Genomic DNA, 16,311 nt, shown 5'->3' on the forward strand with positions numbered 1-16,311 from the left:
AGGAAAGCGCTGCAATCGAATAATGGTTGCCCGGGGATGAATCAGCACGTGGTAGTGATCGAGAGCTTGAACTCAGAGAGACTCAAAGAAACTGTCCAATCTTCAAGCGATTCATTGCTAAATCTGGAATCCAATCCTTTGCTTTTGCGTTGCGCATTACTAATCATCTCGTTGCAGACTATAGGATCGTATTTCGTAAATGATCAGTTAACAGTATTGCGATTCATCTGACGAAATGTCGTGTTAAATTTGTAGATTAATCTTATTTTTTTTAACATACGAACACTCTATTACTGATTTGCAGTTTATGTTCACTAGCAAGTAACAAAGGCCAAGCACAAGTTCACACTTCCGCAAGTGTCGAGATACGAACTAAACAAAAGAAATAAGACACGCCATCAACACATCACGTTCCGTTAGATAGATGGGCAGAAATTGTATGGAATGCTTCAATAAAAAAATCCATCTACCAAAGGTCACGTTTTTCTACGACGAACCAGGCTAGTGTTACTTCTCTCTACCGAGATAAAAAGTACCATTAAGCAACATCCCGTACATGCCCGTAGCCGATGGGATTTACTTCCATTCGTTATCGGAAAACGATACGCGGTACAATTTGTGCTGCAGGCAAGCGGGCGAGGCCTGCAGTTGAATGAGCGGGATCGAAAATCACGAAACCGGCGGTGAAAGAAACTACACTTGGAGAAATGGCAGCTATTTTTATTTTGATTGTACTGGAAAATGAGCTCCGAAGGGTGTGGGGTGGTTGGATCGATCGCTGGAAAACTCATTTCCGCGTGGGACTGGCGCTGGTTGGAATCGTTTTTAATTTCGCTGGCTGATTCAACGCACCCGACGTAATCATCCACTTCACCTTGTTTCGTATATTCTTGCCAAGCTTTTCCTCGGCTTCCCTGCTTTGGATGGAAATCGATTTAAATGATAGAGACATCGAGAGCAGGAAGAAAATCATTTCCCTTCAACGTAACAATTTGAAGATAATTTGTCAAATTTGCTAAAGTTCTCGTTTTCGTGTTGCGGCGCCCCCTTAGGGTAAAGAGAAGTGTTTCGCACTTTTTGCAGAATGCTGTTTTTCTTTTTCGCTCATTCCATTGTTCCAATAAGTTTCTTATCCTTTAGATACGGTGTGATAAATTGATGCCGGTGCTCGGCAAAGGGCAACGGTCGATAGGCAACGTTTCTAGCTGTAAGTTCAGGTCATGCCCATTTCTAGACGAAATTCAATCTCGACGAAAATTGAATTAACCGAAGTGAAGGAGTGCGAAGGAACGCAGGAGCTCGTTTGGAAAATGGCGCAACATCAGCTGGAATGAATGAGCGCTTTAGGTGCACTTTTCCTCTTCCGATGCTGATTGATCATTGGCCTTTAAACGAAAGTGATTGTATGAAAGAGACACGAGTGGAAGTTACCGAGTAATCAGGACGGATTGATTAATCACTTTTCGTCCGGCACAGGACACTCTATTCTCGGTACTCGATACTTAACTGCTAGTAAATCCGGCGCTATCAGTTAACAAACATTTCAAATGCTAAGATTTGATCTCACTGTACAATCGCATAATGGGCATAGTAAAAATAGGATTTACTAACACAAAGTCAACACAACATCTGTTAGGGAGGAGAATATGGATTGTTGATCCTAACAACAGTTCCAGCTGGTGCTTCATTTCAGCCTCCGTCAGCTCTGTGGTTAGATGCTATTTTTCCACGTTTATTTCACCAATTCAATGGTTTGTTTGTTATTATTCCAAATCCATCCCGCAATACCTTGGTTTGAGTTGCACACCGCGATTAGCACAGGAGCATCGTGGTTTGATTAGTGTACCAACTCAAGCTCGATGAATATTGAACTGGGATTTGATTGGATTGCACAAACGTGCATATGTGCTTTACAGTTACAGCTAGAATAATTGGATGGGGACTACGATTTTTTCGTTCAATTAATTTTTTATCAAACGTGATAGGCTGTTCAAATCGCAGTTCAAATTTAATAGCTATCCTTGGGAGCAGTTTTTATTCACTTTTTAGTTGCCTCTCTGTGTTTTTAGTTGTGTTCGTGTGTTTCAGTTCCATTTCGAACCTACTAACAGTGTAATTTATTTCGAAAGCTGAGGTCGATGGCTTCAGCAAGCCCGTTGGCAATTTGCACCTAATCCATGCATCATGATCATGTTGCATGTTGTGTGGCCCAAAGTGTCCAGATTGATTGACCAGTTTGGTCAGATTTCAACGTTCCGTTCGGTGGGGTTGGAAATATTTGGAAACACTCCATTCAAATTAAAACAATTGCTAACAAATCGCCAATGCTTTACCTCGAGGCCGTTGCGACGGAGGCAAAAGTGGTTGAAATATGAAACGCATGCTAGCGTGCCTCTCCATTCGGCTGGTTTCGCTTTCCACAATAATTGATAATATCATCGACTGATCGACGGCCTGTCTGCCATCGCCGCTGCCCTCGCGGTGCCTCGGCTTCAGCATAATCCTGATTCTGAAAAGTTGAAATCCATCAAATGGGCTTTCCGATTCGCTTTCATCATGCATGTACGGAGTCGATGATGGCGACGTCGTACTTAAAAAAACACACAAAACCAAAACAGCTGATAAACAAACACTCGCGAATTGATATGTTTTGCCCACTTCGTTGTGGCCACTCTATGTGAACGATTATTTTTATAACGAAAATGTATAGAACACAAACTCTTTGACCGTCGTGAGCTCTAGGGAAACATCTAATTATGTAAAGCTTGAACGAGTTATCAACGTCAAACGCAATCGATTGGCGAACCACGATACCTGGTCGTAATGGTTAGCGCATAAAATGGAATCAAAATGATTAACTGGTACGTTTTCTTGCTGGGATTTAATAAAAAAAAACTCTTTCATAGCTACATCTGTTGGTCAGGTGAAAAACGGTACGTTTGGTCATTTAAGCTCAATAGAAACGCAAATGCTATTTCCGCTGCCAAATGTTGATGTTATGCTTGGGGGATAATTTCGTGCACACTATTTTCTCGTCAATCAGCCTTTCAACTTATACTGTTTATTCTAACCAGAGCATTTCCTCTTCTTGATTGCTTTTGAGTAGCAACAATATTTGTATGGAGCATGTCGACGATTCAGCATAATTATTGTTTGTTTCTCACGTCGCCTTTTTTTGTCGCACAAAAAGCGAACTCTTAATAAAGAAATAACAACAACACAAATACCATTGACGTGCTTTTAAGGCATCGTCTGGGGTAAACATTTTTTGACCAAAATATCGTCCACCGCTGCGCTGTTCATATTGTCACAAAAATAAAAGCTAAAAAATACTAATTTGACATTTTTTTCACCTTTTCGGCATGTTCCTATCGTCCTGCCTTTCCGTAGAAGCGTCATTTCGTTTACAATTAGATGGAGCTGCTTTGACAGTGGCATGACGGCGTTTGCTAAATTTATATCTTCCGCCATTCATTCGGCAAGGCGGGATTGAAATCCGTGGAAAGTGTGTATATTTCTAGACTCTCGGCGGAATGGGGTTGTTTTTGCTTCTGAATCTATCACGCACGTGCACAACTCATATTGCTATCCTCTTTAAGCGCTTACCTTAATCCTAGTCCGTACGCATCATGAACGTGCTGCCTTAAACTGGTGTAACTTTTGTTTGTTTTTTACTCAAGTGTGAGTCAAGCGGTTGGGGTGCGTTTTGGCATGTTCGAGCTGTTTTCCGGGATAGGCAAAGGAATTATCAAAATGATTCATGGGTGCAATCGTTGCAGGCGGTGAGATTATTTACTTATGTATTTACGTGATTAGTCACCGCCTGAACAGACGAAGAACTAACGGGAAGAATCGTGGGGGTGTGACATCATCCTTGAGATGAAACAGCACACTTGGCATTAATCAGAGCGTATTCTTTGGCAAGAACTTAATGAAGGCTGGAATTTCTGGAAGCTACCACTTTACGTTCTGTAGTGAAAACTGTTACACTATTCATACTCTGAACTCGATTTTTTAGGAAATCATTTTATTATTCTCTCAGTGCTATTCTTTCCATTTTTTCTGCTTCGTCCTTTTATAACACCTTACATCTGACGTATGACAATGTTATTTTTTCTGTTTTACCTTCGGGGCATACATTGTGAATGTGGCATTCTTCTGGTGCTATATCATTATTAGTTTTTTAGTTTCCTTCTCAACCAAACACAAAGTGGAAAAAGTCAATTAACGAGTACAATCCGTTTCACCACCCACCGTTGCACATGGAAACGCTGCGGACACTGGAAGGATGTTTTTAGAGTGGCCCTTGTGTTTCCAGTGCAGCAAATGCGCCGGAGATCGTCCATCAGTCAATGGAGTGCAGATACTCTGCTGTTCTTCGTCATCCGCGGCATTTGCGATGGAAAGTTGCATGTACCGTCGTGTTTTAGTCTCTCTGTTTTTTCCTCCTGAGTGAAAAAATAAACACGTTTCTATAAATAAATTGCAATAGCTAGGGTGCGATTCGTCCGGACCGGGAAGCGACTGCAATGAAGGACTTGTCGGTTCTTCTTTCGTCCTTCGCAATAGAGCACCAAAGTCCGCAGCGGAAGTTCCTCGAAGTAGCTCCACATAGTTGTGATCAAAGTCAGTAATATGAGACTTTGCAAATTCCGACACCACAACGAGCATACCTGTGCTAGGCGAGAAAAAATCCCCTTACATCCTTATTGCAAGAGAAATGTAAATAACTGCACATTGCTGCCATATTGGATTGCGATAACGGAGCGGCTCGTGGAAACGTGGCCAATAGATCCTGCGCGTTTGCTAGCCTTTTTTTTAAAATTCCCTTTCAATCTATAGTGCATTGCGCCCGGTTCGCGATTCGTTCAAACTTGCTCCTGGAATGCCGCCCGTCTGGTGGAGTTTGCTACTTCCGGTTAATTTCCCACCGGTTCTCTCTCCTGATCTACCTCCTGATCTGCCGTTTGTCACTCCCCGGAAATCTGGAATAAAAAAGCATCGACATGGGCACCGACGAGCACATGGGAGGTAAAAATAAATCCCTCCATCCAGAGGATATCCGGATGGTGTCGTCTTCCGGTTGTGACAGTAGTACGCTCCGTCGTTGTAAGCAGAAACAATCGAACGGGGGATGATTGAAGCTAATTATGTGAACTGTCGCTGTATTCAAACGACGCTGCTTCTCCATACCGCTAGCTCGTTACAATCGATATTTGTTCATCGAACGGGCATAGAAACACAGGGAGTTGTAGGATCTTTTTTGTAAAAGCACTTTTTTTTTCTTCCTCTTCTTCAAGAACAAAAACTCTCACACGTAGTTCCCCCCGACGAAGGATTCCGATGAGCGTGGCATTATTCACAACCCGATAATTATTCTGCCGCGCGCTAATCAACTCCTGCCTTCATTGTGCCGCGTCGTTGGGCGTGATTGCCGCCCGTTCGACAGGCAGGCCATCGAACTTCCGGAATGCGGTACAATTAGGGTTTTATTATCATTATGCTGACGGGCACGGTGATATTGTCGTGGCCGTGCTACAACATCCCGACGCTCTTTGTCCAGCAATTTGGCTCCGAGCCACGGTTTCGGACGAGCGGAAGAATTTCATCAAGCACGGAAGCCCGTAACTCAATCGCCCCCAAGCGCCCGTAACCCGGGTCTGGCCGTTTCGTGGTGGCTTTCACCATGACCATCAGGCTGCCCGCGGCTGATTAGGTCATCGAAAGCTGAAATGGAAGCCATAAACGGGCTCTCGCCACGTCTTCTACCTGACGATGCTAATCCAACCAACAGGTCCGCTATTATAGGATAAACGCGTGCGCGCGTTAGCATGTGTGATCAGCAGAGAAAGAGAGAGCGAGAGAGAACGTGTAATTTTCCGAGGTTTTCTCCTCGGCCCCTGACGATGGACCTCCTTAAGATGTGCCGTGCATGCCAACAGAGCTGAAGGTTAATTAATAGAGACGCGCGCTCCGGTGGTTCCAACCCCAGCGTTGGGATCTCAATTGGAGGCGTTGGAAGAAATGAACTCAATACATTGTGTGCCGGACAGGAAGTTTGTGCGTTGCGTGTTGCAATGTTGCCCAGGAAAAACGGCAGGACCCACAAAGCAAGGAAAATATGTTTTTTTCCTCTTTCTCTCTCTCTCTCTCTCTCTCTCTCAACGTTGCTTTCGTGCTCCTTTCATTGGCGACCTGTTCTTTGGTGACATTTTAAGGCGCCAAGCCGTTGAACTGAAGCCGAACCGTGAGTTGTGATTCCTTCATTCGATTTGCAACCTGCTCGTCGGTGCCGGCCGGGTCGAAAGCGTGTGCATAAATTAAGGCATAAACCCCATCGCGTGCCGGGAGGCATCAGTTTAAAGCGTAATTAAACCACCAACCTCACCACCAGTAAATGACCAGCGCCCGGGGAGACGTCTTGGGTCTTTGGGCGCGTGGAAGTTCCTCGTTTTTGAAGGGAAAATTCCGCATTCCTTGCGGGAGCGCTGGGAAAATGGGAAAGTTTATAACGGGTCACCCTCGCTCGCTGCTGTCGTACGGTGGAAAGTTCAATTAAGGAAACCAAGGATTATGTTTCGTCAGTGGCGTTTTCCTGTTTTTCGGCTTTATGCAGAAGTTGCTGAGGTCCCTACGTTCGCCTTAGAGGTGCTCGTTTGTTCGTCGACCCATCCCCCCTTGGAACGTGGTTAAGAAGCGTAGCACACATATTTGGTCTACCTTGTGCCGCTACCGTTTGTTCGCCGTGTTCTGGTTTTCGGGTCACGCGGGAACAACGAAACTACCCGGGGGGTGAAGTTTTGGGCTGAAGTTTTCCGGCGGCTTTTTTGCTAAACCCACCCGGAAGGCGGTTGCAGGGTTTAACGATGGAAGCGTCCACAGTTCCTTTGCTGCCGGTGACACCAGCACTTGGCAGATTATGAGTATTTTATGGTTTCGCCTCATCATTCCAGCACGATCCGGGGAGTTTGAGGACTGCGAAATCGATAAACTTCCGCCTCAAATTCGGTTATAATGAATGGGCAGAGAAAAAAAAATGAAACAAATAAACTGGGCTCTCGGTCTTATACATGTTTAACGATAATTGAATGCGTTGAAATGAAGTCGATAAAGAATGCGCTCTTGTTTTAGCTTCAATAATTAAACAGGAAGGATTACACGCGCTCACAGTACGGCTCTCGGGAATGGCCAACGTCTTTAACGGACTTCCGGTGCGTACGATGTTTGCAGCTCGTAGCTTTAATCGTCCGAAAGCTCCATCTGTCCCACACGGTCGTGGTCGGTATTATTTCGTTTGGTGCCTCCAATTGAGCCCATGATGGCTTCTAATTTGGTTTCGGTTTCCGGCACTGTTGTGTCAGAAACCTGGCCCAACCCCTGGCTGGGGAACACTAGCAGATGGTGCAAACGAATACGGATCGAATCCACGCTTGCGGCTACGTGGCGATGGCTCCAGCAGGTTTATGAATAATTTGTCCTGATTTGTCCCCATCATATTCATATAATGCCGCTCCCCATTACTTGCAGCGGGTGTTCCTTACGGAGTAGCAAGGCTTTCCCAATGGCGGCGTCCCCACGGCTCGGTTGATTGGCGTAAAATGTGTCTCGGGCTCATTTAAGTGACTCACGAAACCCACTCCTTGTAGAAACCGCATGGGTGCCATAGCTTGGTTTCCTTCCTCCTCCAGGGAAAAAGGTGCATTTCCAGCACTCTCTCCTTCACGAAGGCGCCAGTGTCACGCGCCTGGTCTCTTTTTTTCCCCTTTCGTGTTGCGCTTCTTGTAATACCGCCTTGCTCTAACGAATTGCAGACACCATTTTCGATTGCTTTTCTGCCACCAGCAAGCCGTAGGTTACGGCTGGCTTCCTGGGTTTTCTTCACTCGGTCAACCTGCCGGAAAAACCACCCACACCCATTCGTTTCTTCAACCCCACCGATGCACCGAGTGTAAGGGCTCGATTTTTAGTTTCTTTTCGCCGCACAATGGTGCCGGAGGTAAACGTAATTCTGCACAGTTTATTGCTCGTTAGCATGCTTACCCGGGCCAATACCGGTGGGGAAAAAGTTTGATGCCGTTCTGAATTCGCTTGCATCCTTCATAATAGGGCGTGTTGAATGTGAACAGCGCTTATTGAAAAAACCTTACCGTGGGGACGATTGAAATAATATCCCCCTCGGTGTGGCACCGTAATGTAATGTAAATTTATCTTCCCGTACACCTTGAACCTCAAGTCGAATGTGCTACGTTTTTTTTTTCTTATCATTCTTCACTTTTTTTTCTCCACCACAGAGCCTTGGCATATTGGCGTCGATACCGGCGGCCCTGCTGATCATCTCGCTCGTGTTTCTGCTGCTGTATCTGCTGACGCGCTGCTGTGACCGGAAACCACGCAAACCCAGATCGCACGGTTGCCAAAAGTGCACTCTCATCTTCTTCGCCATCATCTGCTGTGCGGCGATCGGTCTCGGTTTGTATGGCAACGACGATCTGCACAATGGTGTGCTGCAGATCTTCGGTTCCGGGCGCAAGATCGAGCAGCTTATACTGAACGTGCGGAACCAGGTAAGTAGTGTCGTACGGGACAGCCGTTTTCCAAACAGTTTCCCGCTGGCTTGATTCTCGGACAGCGGCTCTCAATCTCAGAAGTCGATAGCTATATATATATATACAACGTTTATTATTAAAATAAAGTACTTTGATGTGTTGATACATTTTGCACAAATCTGCAGACATACTATGTGCTCGATGTGCTGAACGGAACGTGGACTGGTAATGCTAGAAAATAAATCATTACGCCGATCGCACTTGGATCGTACGATTGGATTCGTACGAGAACTGGTTCTCCCCAAGAGGTACTTTCAAGCCAAGAAACACGATGTTGCGGTTTGAAATGATACCTTCGCGTGTGTGTTTTTTTTTCTTCTCCCGCCTTTCGTCTATCGAACGTCGCGGGACTGTGGCGAAATGGCGCGCAAGATTTACCACCGATGGTCCGGGCGCGTGCCGTTCCCTCACATTTAGCGTTAGTCATGGGACGGTTGCAAATGCGGTTACGGCTACGGTATTCGCTTCAGTGAAGTTGGCTGAAGTTTCTTTTGGGCATTTTGTTGAAGGAATCAGCACTCCCACCGAGCGGGATTGGCATTCCAACAGCAGTGATCAACACGATACGATCAACCCTCACGTTCGTTCTGGCAGCCAGCATTGCGCAGGCTCGATCCACAGCATGTCCAACTACATTAGAGACTAGTTGCTGGCTATTTTTCTGGACCAGACCGTTCAAGATTGATTCATAAACAACCCCTGCTTTAGTGTCAATACCTCGGGGATATACCATTGATGAACGCCATACGAATAAAAAGAAACTCAACTGCTACGGCCTGCAAATCATTTACTCCCTTTGGTCTTCTAGGTGAAAAAGCCAAAAGCCACAACAATCATTGTACATGTTGGATCCGTAATCTTAATTCTCCGGCGTCGGTAACAAATGATCATCAAAATAAAGGGGTTCTTCCCTTTTTGGTTAGGTTTCATTCGGTGACCCTTGGATGGTGGTACCCGTACCATGGCTGGTGCTTTAGTTCCAATCAGTAATTCTCAGCGTGTTTTTGCCCTTAATGTCGACATCCAAAATTGTTTACCAATTCTTCGATCTGGTCAATTAAAAGTAAACGATCCAACTGATGTGGTTTTTTAATTCGAGAAGTAATTTAAGCGTTGTTAAAATGATTCATAGTATTTGTATAGCTAGCACATGGTTTGAATTAGATATTTGATAGCTCATTTTCTGAATATGCTGACGTATTTGTTTCTTTTTCACAGACGGAAATGGTGAAACATAATCTCAAATCAAAAGTGGTCCTGTCGGAATTGGAACAAATTTTCGAGCAGCCACCACACCGCCCGAACGTCACCGCTCTCTACATGCTTCACGATTCGGTCAAAATGGCCAAGGACAACACGACCTTCGCGATCAACGCCCTGGAAACGATCGTCTATCTCACCCGACCGGCATACACCGACATTACGCTGAAAAGTCTACTCGATGTAAGTAACGAGTACATTTGCTTCGTCATAGCTTTGCAATATTACGAAACAAACTGCAGCCGGCGAGAAACAGTGTGTGTGTGTAATTTCCCACAAGGAGCATTCTTTTCGCGGTGTCCTGCTGCTGTCGAGCAAAAACAAAATTGTTTCTCGTCGGTTTTATAGGACGATTCTTTTGTGCGATGCACAGCAAATGAAGATGCACTCGTTTGCCGCACTCGTGGGATTGACAAGACGCAAACAAAACGAAGGGTTGGCTCAGCAAAATTATGCCATTGTAATGTTACTTGAGATGTGCATCCACCAATTTTCCCAAACGCCAAGGGTCACCCAACGCTGCACTTGCAGTATTAACGTCCTCATGTTGATGTACATCAGTGAGACAAGGGTACTGTGCCGAGGGAAAACATCCGTGTCATGTCGATTTTTGTTGCATTTTCGTTTTCCCTATCCGGTTGACCTAGTTTTTGTGGGATTGTAAATGAAGGAGGACTGGTTTCTGTATATTTTTTCCTTCTAAATGCGCGATAGCGGTATCCCTTGCAGATCATTCTCAAATCCTGCTGGTATTTGATTTTTTTTCGACCTCTCATTTTAGAGAATTTTCTGTCATCACCGATAGCTGACTGTTACACCGCATGTTGGTACTACGCGTCATAAATGCATTGCTTCATACCATCATAGCGTCAGCTTTTTTGGATGAAACCCATACTTTCCGGAATGCGCGCTGCTTTGCGATTTTCCGTGGTAATTGCTCCCGTCCCCACGGAACGGCGGTCGAAATTGTTGCAACACCCGACAGCTGCCGGAAGGACAAAAGCATTCGGAGCAGATGAAAAATCACGCTTCAACGCCTGTAGTGTTTTATCCACCGCGGCTAGCCTCGAGCCTGGAGAGAATTTTGTGCTTTGTTATGCAGAAAAGAACCGCCCGTTCGCGTTTGCTCTGTGATGTGATGATGCACAAAACAGTGTTGTTTCCTTTAGTTTTTCTTTACATTCGTTTGCTGACTTACATTTAGAGGCCGCAATGCTATGCTTTCAATGGGATTTAAAGTCACAAAGTATAGATCCATTCACGGAATTATAAAAACAAATTAAAGTAGATTTTTCTTATTGACAAACTTAATTAATTGTACCGCAAACACAACCAACCAGGCCTGTACTCTATTAAATGAACAAAAAGATCCTTTCATCAAAATTTTCCATTACCTGACGCGTTTGAAACAGCATTGGCAATAGAGTTTTCCGGTCCAAGATTTTCTGCCCTGGCAAATATCTTAAGAGGCTAAAGTTTTTGTGCCAAAGTTTCTCAGGATACTCATAAACTTTGTTTTATTCCGCCGATGTTTTATTTTTGTTCCTGAAAGGATGTGAAAACCTTCTCATTCTGAAATTGCATAATCTGTATGAATCTGAACTGTTTTTGCCACTAAAATCAGTCCACGAATTTGTAGCACGTATATACTAAAGAAGAAAATTAAATTGTTGGTTTGGGTACGTTTGCATCCATGGTACGATGAAAGCATTGAAGAAATAATGAACAAATGACGAAACTCCCGAAAAAGTATGCCTTGCACCGATGAAATGTTGAATCCTAGTATTGCATAGATGGAACGGTAGAAGTTTGCTTATTAATAATTTAAATAGTTTTCACGTGCGATCTCACGCAAGAAACTGTTTTCTCAATTTACTTCACAGTCCATTTGTGATGTTCGTTTTGTTTCTTCGTTTTCCTGTGCTAAGTGGTGTTGAATGTTCTTTAAAAAGTTGTACTCATCGGGAATAAACTTGTGCTTCATTTGCATTCTTTTTCTGTTACTATCGTTCTCATTTATCCTTTAATTCTCTGAAAGTTAATCTCACCAATTGAATATATTACATGACATCTTTTGAAAGGAAAAATCGATAAAAATGTGGTTCTCAATTTCCGGTTCTTTTCCAGACGTACGAGTTCTACGAAGAACTTCGGTGGCCAATAACGCTCGGTTTCCTGACCTTCTTGCTGTTGCTGTGCATCATACTGATGATTGGAGCGACACGAAGCTCGCGGTGCGCTCTGATCTTCTTCAGCGTATGTGGACTACTAGCTGTCACCGTATGCTGGCTGCTGTCCGGAATATATCTGGCCAGTGCCGTAGCGCTGGGCGACTTTTGCATGAAACCGAACGACTTCATCTGCAGCCATGTAAGTATTTATTGAGCAAAATTGTCATAACTACCAGCGACACGCAATCGTTCCTCGCTACACCTGTTAAGTAAACCAACGAACGTCTGATGTTCATTAGAAACAGTCGCTCATCACACGGTCATGTCTCATTCTTTCAAGCAAGATCCTGGTTTAAATTGCGAAAAATGCTAGCGGTGTTATAGAAATATGGTATGGAGCTTTTTTCGAAGGCCGCTAATGAAAACAATCCATACCGATAACTCCTGCATTGGGGAAAACAGGAAGGAAAATGGGAAAGGTGCTATACGATAAATAGCACATTTGTATTTACGCCAGCGTATTATGTACATACATAGGGGAGAAACGTATGTATCCCAAGAGTCATTTGATGCGCCGCAGAATCTTCTTCGTTCATTCAACTATCCCACTAAGAGTCGCGTGTTTTTTTATTCGTCTGTTGTTTGTGCAACCTATGCAGCATCCACATCTGCGCCATTCGTTTTTTTTGTTGTGTTTCGCGAAACACACGTTCCGTCTTCTTCGCTCGGTGTTCACCGTTGGGAATTCAAGAGCCAACCGTAGTCCCGGATGGCAAGAAACGCGAACTCGCGTCTAACCACAAGAACCTGCGAGTGGAGTAATTAAACAGAGCTTCAGATTGCGCTAGGAGGCGTTCTCGGTGCTGCGACATTGGACTGTTTTCCATCCATGTTTAAGGGGTTTTCCTCAATTTTTTCCCTAGCCAGAGCACTTTGGAGAAGATATGGATATTGTTGACAACTATCCTGTTCAGCTACATATAGCCTTAAATTACACTGATCTAATACACTATAGTTGTTATTGCATAACTTGAAACATACTTTACAACATTGTGGATTTATCTGCTCCCTATATCCTTACATATATTTTTTGTACAATCATATAATATGGATAATCTTTCAAGTTCAAAAAAAGCACGCCCTTTTATTTTTAAACCAGAGTCATTACCATTTCGATTTTGATAATTCCCTTATCCCCTTTTCCGAGAAAAGCTCTCTGGCTCTGCCGGACCGGTGAAAATCCATTTGCATTTCCGTACGGTCTGCTGCATCTTTCATAACGTAGCGTACCATCTGAAGTGGGCTCAAAAGTCTCGCCCATATAGCGATGCCACAGTGAACGAAAATCCGAGCTCAACTTAGCGAGAAAGTTGATAGCATTTTTCCACACGATCCGTTTGGTCAAATTTGCAAATTTTCTTCCTTTAGCCATGGCAGACGAACGAGGGGGAAGATAAACAAGATATAAAATTATCTCCATTATGTCATATCTCAACGTTAATTGGATAATAAAGTTGAAAGTTGGACGAGATTGAGTTGTGTGAATGCAAACGCTCAGTCCAGAATGCGTTCCACGATCCGGAACGCGTATTTTCAGGAGGAGGGATTAAGATATAGCGAAATATATCCGCGCGGAGCGTAAAGGAAAGTCCAGGCGACTCGGCGACCGGGGTCCGAGTGGCTTTCTTCAATGAAATTGTTCCCATTGTGTGCTAGATTGTTTTCCAAGCAGTTTTGTGTTTTTTTTTCTTGCTTCACAGTTCATTTTCCTCTAATTGGAGACAGTATTTTACCGGCACAACCGGGGTCTTAATGCAGCTGGACCCGTTTCCTGTTTCCTGATCCTTTGTTAAGGCCCAAGAACTTGGCGACTTGAAGCTTTGATGTTAAACTTCACTTGGCAAAACTATTTTGCACTCTATACTAGTAGCTTCGTGCTCTACTTTGATCAACTTTGTTGCCACAATTACATTCTTTGTCCAAGCATATTCTAACCGAACGATTGAAGTGTCAATTGACTTGAAGTATTGGTAGTGTTTTTTTTTTCTATTGCGATAAATGCAAAGATCACAAATATACAATCATTGATTTTGTTAGTAATTTTGTTTTTCACAGTATTTAAATTTTCCGTATTTGAAGCAATGATCCTTTTTGATACTTATAAAGTTTTAGGATTTAATAACAAAAGATAAGCCAAAGTCTTACATAATATTTTATGCAAATAATGTTGCCTTTATATAGTTATATAGTCGTATAATTTATGATGTCACATAAGGCGTACTAGTAATTTTGTTCCATCTATCGTAGGCTAATGGATTGTTTTAACGATGAACGTCGGTCCCATAAACTAGTTGGGGAAACTACATGGACTAGAGCCATTAAAACTGTTTCACTGTCCATTCTTCGTAGAAGCATGGTAACGAAAAAGTTTGCTATCGACAAACGAAACCGTGCAAAATGTGGCAGGTTCTAGGTTCTAGCTGCAACCATTTATTTCGCAAACTGCTTGAAAAAACCATAAGACATGTGTTTCAAGCTTAACGACCGTCGCTAGAAGCTTTCCTGACGTTCGTGACAAATCATAATGGTGCAAGGTGATCGTTACTTTTTATATCATTCTTGGCTCATCATCTTCTTGCTTCTACCTTCTCCAACAGCCCAAACTGAAGGACGTACAGTATACGTATTGTAGCACTGTAGGCACCAATCGTTATGTGCTGAGATTGAACGAGTCGAAAGTGCACGTGGACCGTGCCAAGGAATCTCTGGAGATCGTCAACAGCATCGGAATGGATCTATATCCTGGCATCCAGATCAGCTCGAAGGTGAACAAAATCAATGGGGAACTTGACGACAGCAAGCGCCAGTTGACGGCTCTTTCGGTGATGTTGGATCGTCGCACCGTTGCGGAACACTACTCGGATGCTACACGAAGCCTTTGTGAAGGAGGCCTGCTTGGACTCACGCTAATGCTGCTGGCCAGCTTAGTGTCCGCTGCCATCCTAAGTTTACTCGTTTGCGTCGACTCGCACACATGGATTTATCTTACGAAAAAGTAAGCTCCTCCATTAACCCAGTTGGCACGTTAGCATGCAATAATGAATACGTTTGTTTTTTTTCTCTCTCTCTTTCTCTCGCTTTAGACGTCCGGGATACGAGGACAAGGCCGAAACTACTCCACTATTTCCAGCGGGTGCGAACGCATCGCCAACCGCACCGATCATTGCTTCCGGCACGATGACGGTGAACCGAACACTGTTGCACGCCCAGACGGCCACAGGCAACGGATCGACGGCAGTGGTTGGAGCCGGAGGAGTCGGAAACGCTTCCGGAACGCTCATCCCGACAAGTGGCCGAAATGGCACCACACACGGAATGCGCGGGTTTGCATCCTATAGCGGCGATGAGTCGCCACCGCCAGATTATAACGTTGTGGTGCATGATAGCAACAGGCATGGCTTATTTTTTTTTCTTATTTTTATCCTAAGTTATCCTTATTCATATCTCGTATGTTACACACTTTACGGCAGTGGCAAATTTTTATTTAAATTTTGTTACACGCAAGCGCCCATCCAAGGCAGATCATATAGCATATGAACCGATGCATCATGATGAACACGTTGATCTTCGTGCGTACTCGACCCGCCTGGACGCTCGGGAATCGGATTTCTTGCCCTATTTTCTATGTGCTTTTGAATATCGAAATTTGTGTTTCTTTCTTTTCACACCAGCACCTTGATTGCGACAGGAACATGATTGGTTGTAGTACGGGTTTGGCAAATCGTTTTGCTGTTTTTAGATACATTTATGTACATTACACCATTGCATCAATGCAGTAGTTAGACTACCATCTCGAATGTCATTCCTTCGCGCATCATCCGTGTGTGCTAGACTTCTTTCACGCATCTATGTGGAGTTAGATTCTTTTTTTGTATTACCTGATTTCAGTTTTATAACGCACAGCAAAACCATGACATTATTTCTGGGCACAATTTTATTTCATTCATCCGGCTCAAACACATTGAGTATTCGATTGTTGCTAGCAGTGAATATACTATTTAGTCGATGCAATAGCTTTTGAAAACAGTTTTCACTTTCCTTGAAGATTTTGCTTAAAGTTAATTTTGAATATTTTTCTCTTCAGAGCATCCGGACATCACACGCTTGGGCGGCTACCGTCCCAGCACGCTCCGATGATGGGCCCCAACAATGGCAAGTACGCCACCCTTAGTAAACAATGCAAAACCCTTGAATCGAATGATTTCTACTGAGAA

The 16,311-nt window shown here is 43.9% G+C and overlaps 1 protein-coding gene across 1 annotated transcript in view; it reads left to right on the top strand.

Moving 5' to 3' along the window:
• LOC128730999 (protein tweety-2-like) overlaps positions 1 to 16,308 on the top strand; it is a 34,361-nt gene extending 18,053 nt beyond the window's left edge. Inside the window, exons 2-7 of the mRNA XM_053824094.1 lie at positions 8,292 to 8,564; positions 9,825 to 10,049; positions 11,994 to 12,236; positions 14,695 to 15,092; positions 15,181 to 15,489; positions 16,182 to 16,308. Of these exons, the coding sequence (XP_053680069.1) occupies positions 8,292 to 8,564; positions 9,825 to 10,049; positions 11,994 to 12,236; positions 14,695 to 15,092; positions 15,181 to 15,489; positions 16,182 to 16,308 (1,575 nt within the window). The remainder of the gene's footprint in view (positions 1 to 8,291; positions 8,565 to 9,824; positions 10,050 to 11,993; positions 12,237 to 14,694; positions 15,093 to 15,180; positions 15,490 to 16,181) is intronic.
• The last annotated feature ends 3 nt before the right edge of the window (positions 16,309 to 16,311 follow it).

The sequence above is a fragment of the Anopheles nili genome, chromosome 2, assembly GCF_943737925.1.
Source record: "Anopheles nili chromosome 2, idAnoNiliSN_F5_01, whole genome shotgun sequence".
Taxonomy (NCBI): domain Eukaryota; kingdom Metazoa; phylum Arthropoda; class Insecta; order Diptera; family Culicidae; genus Anopheles; species Anopheles nili.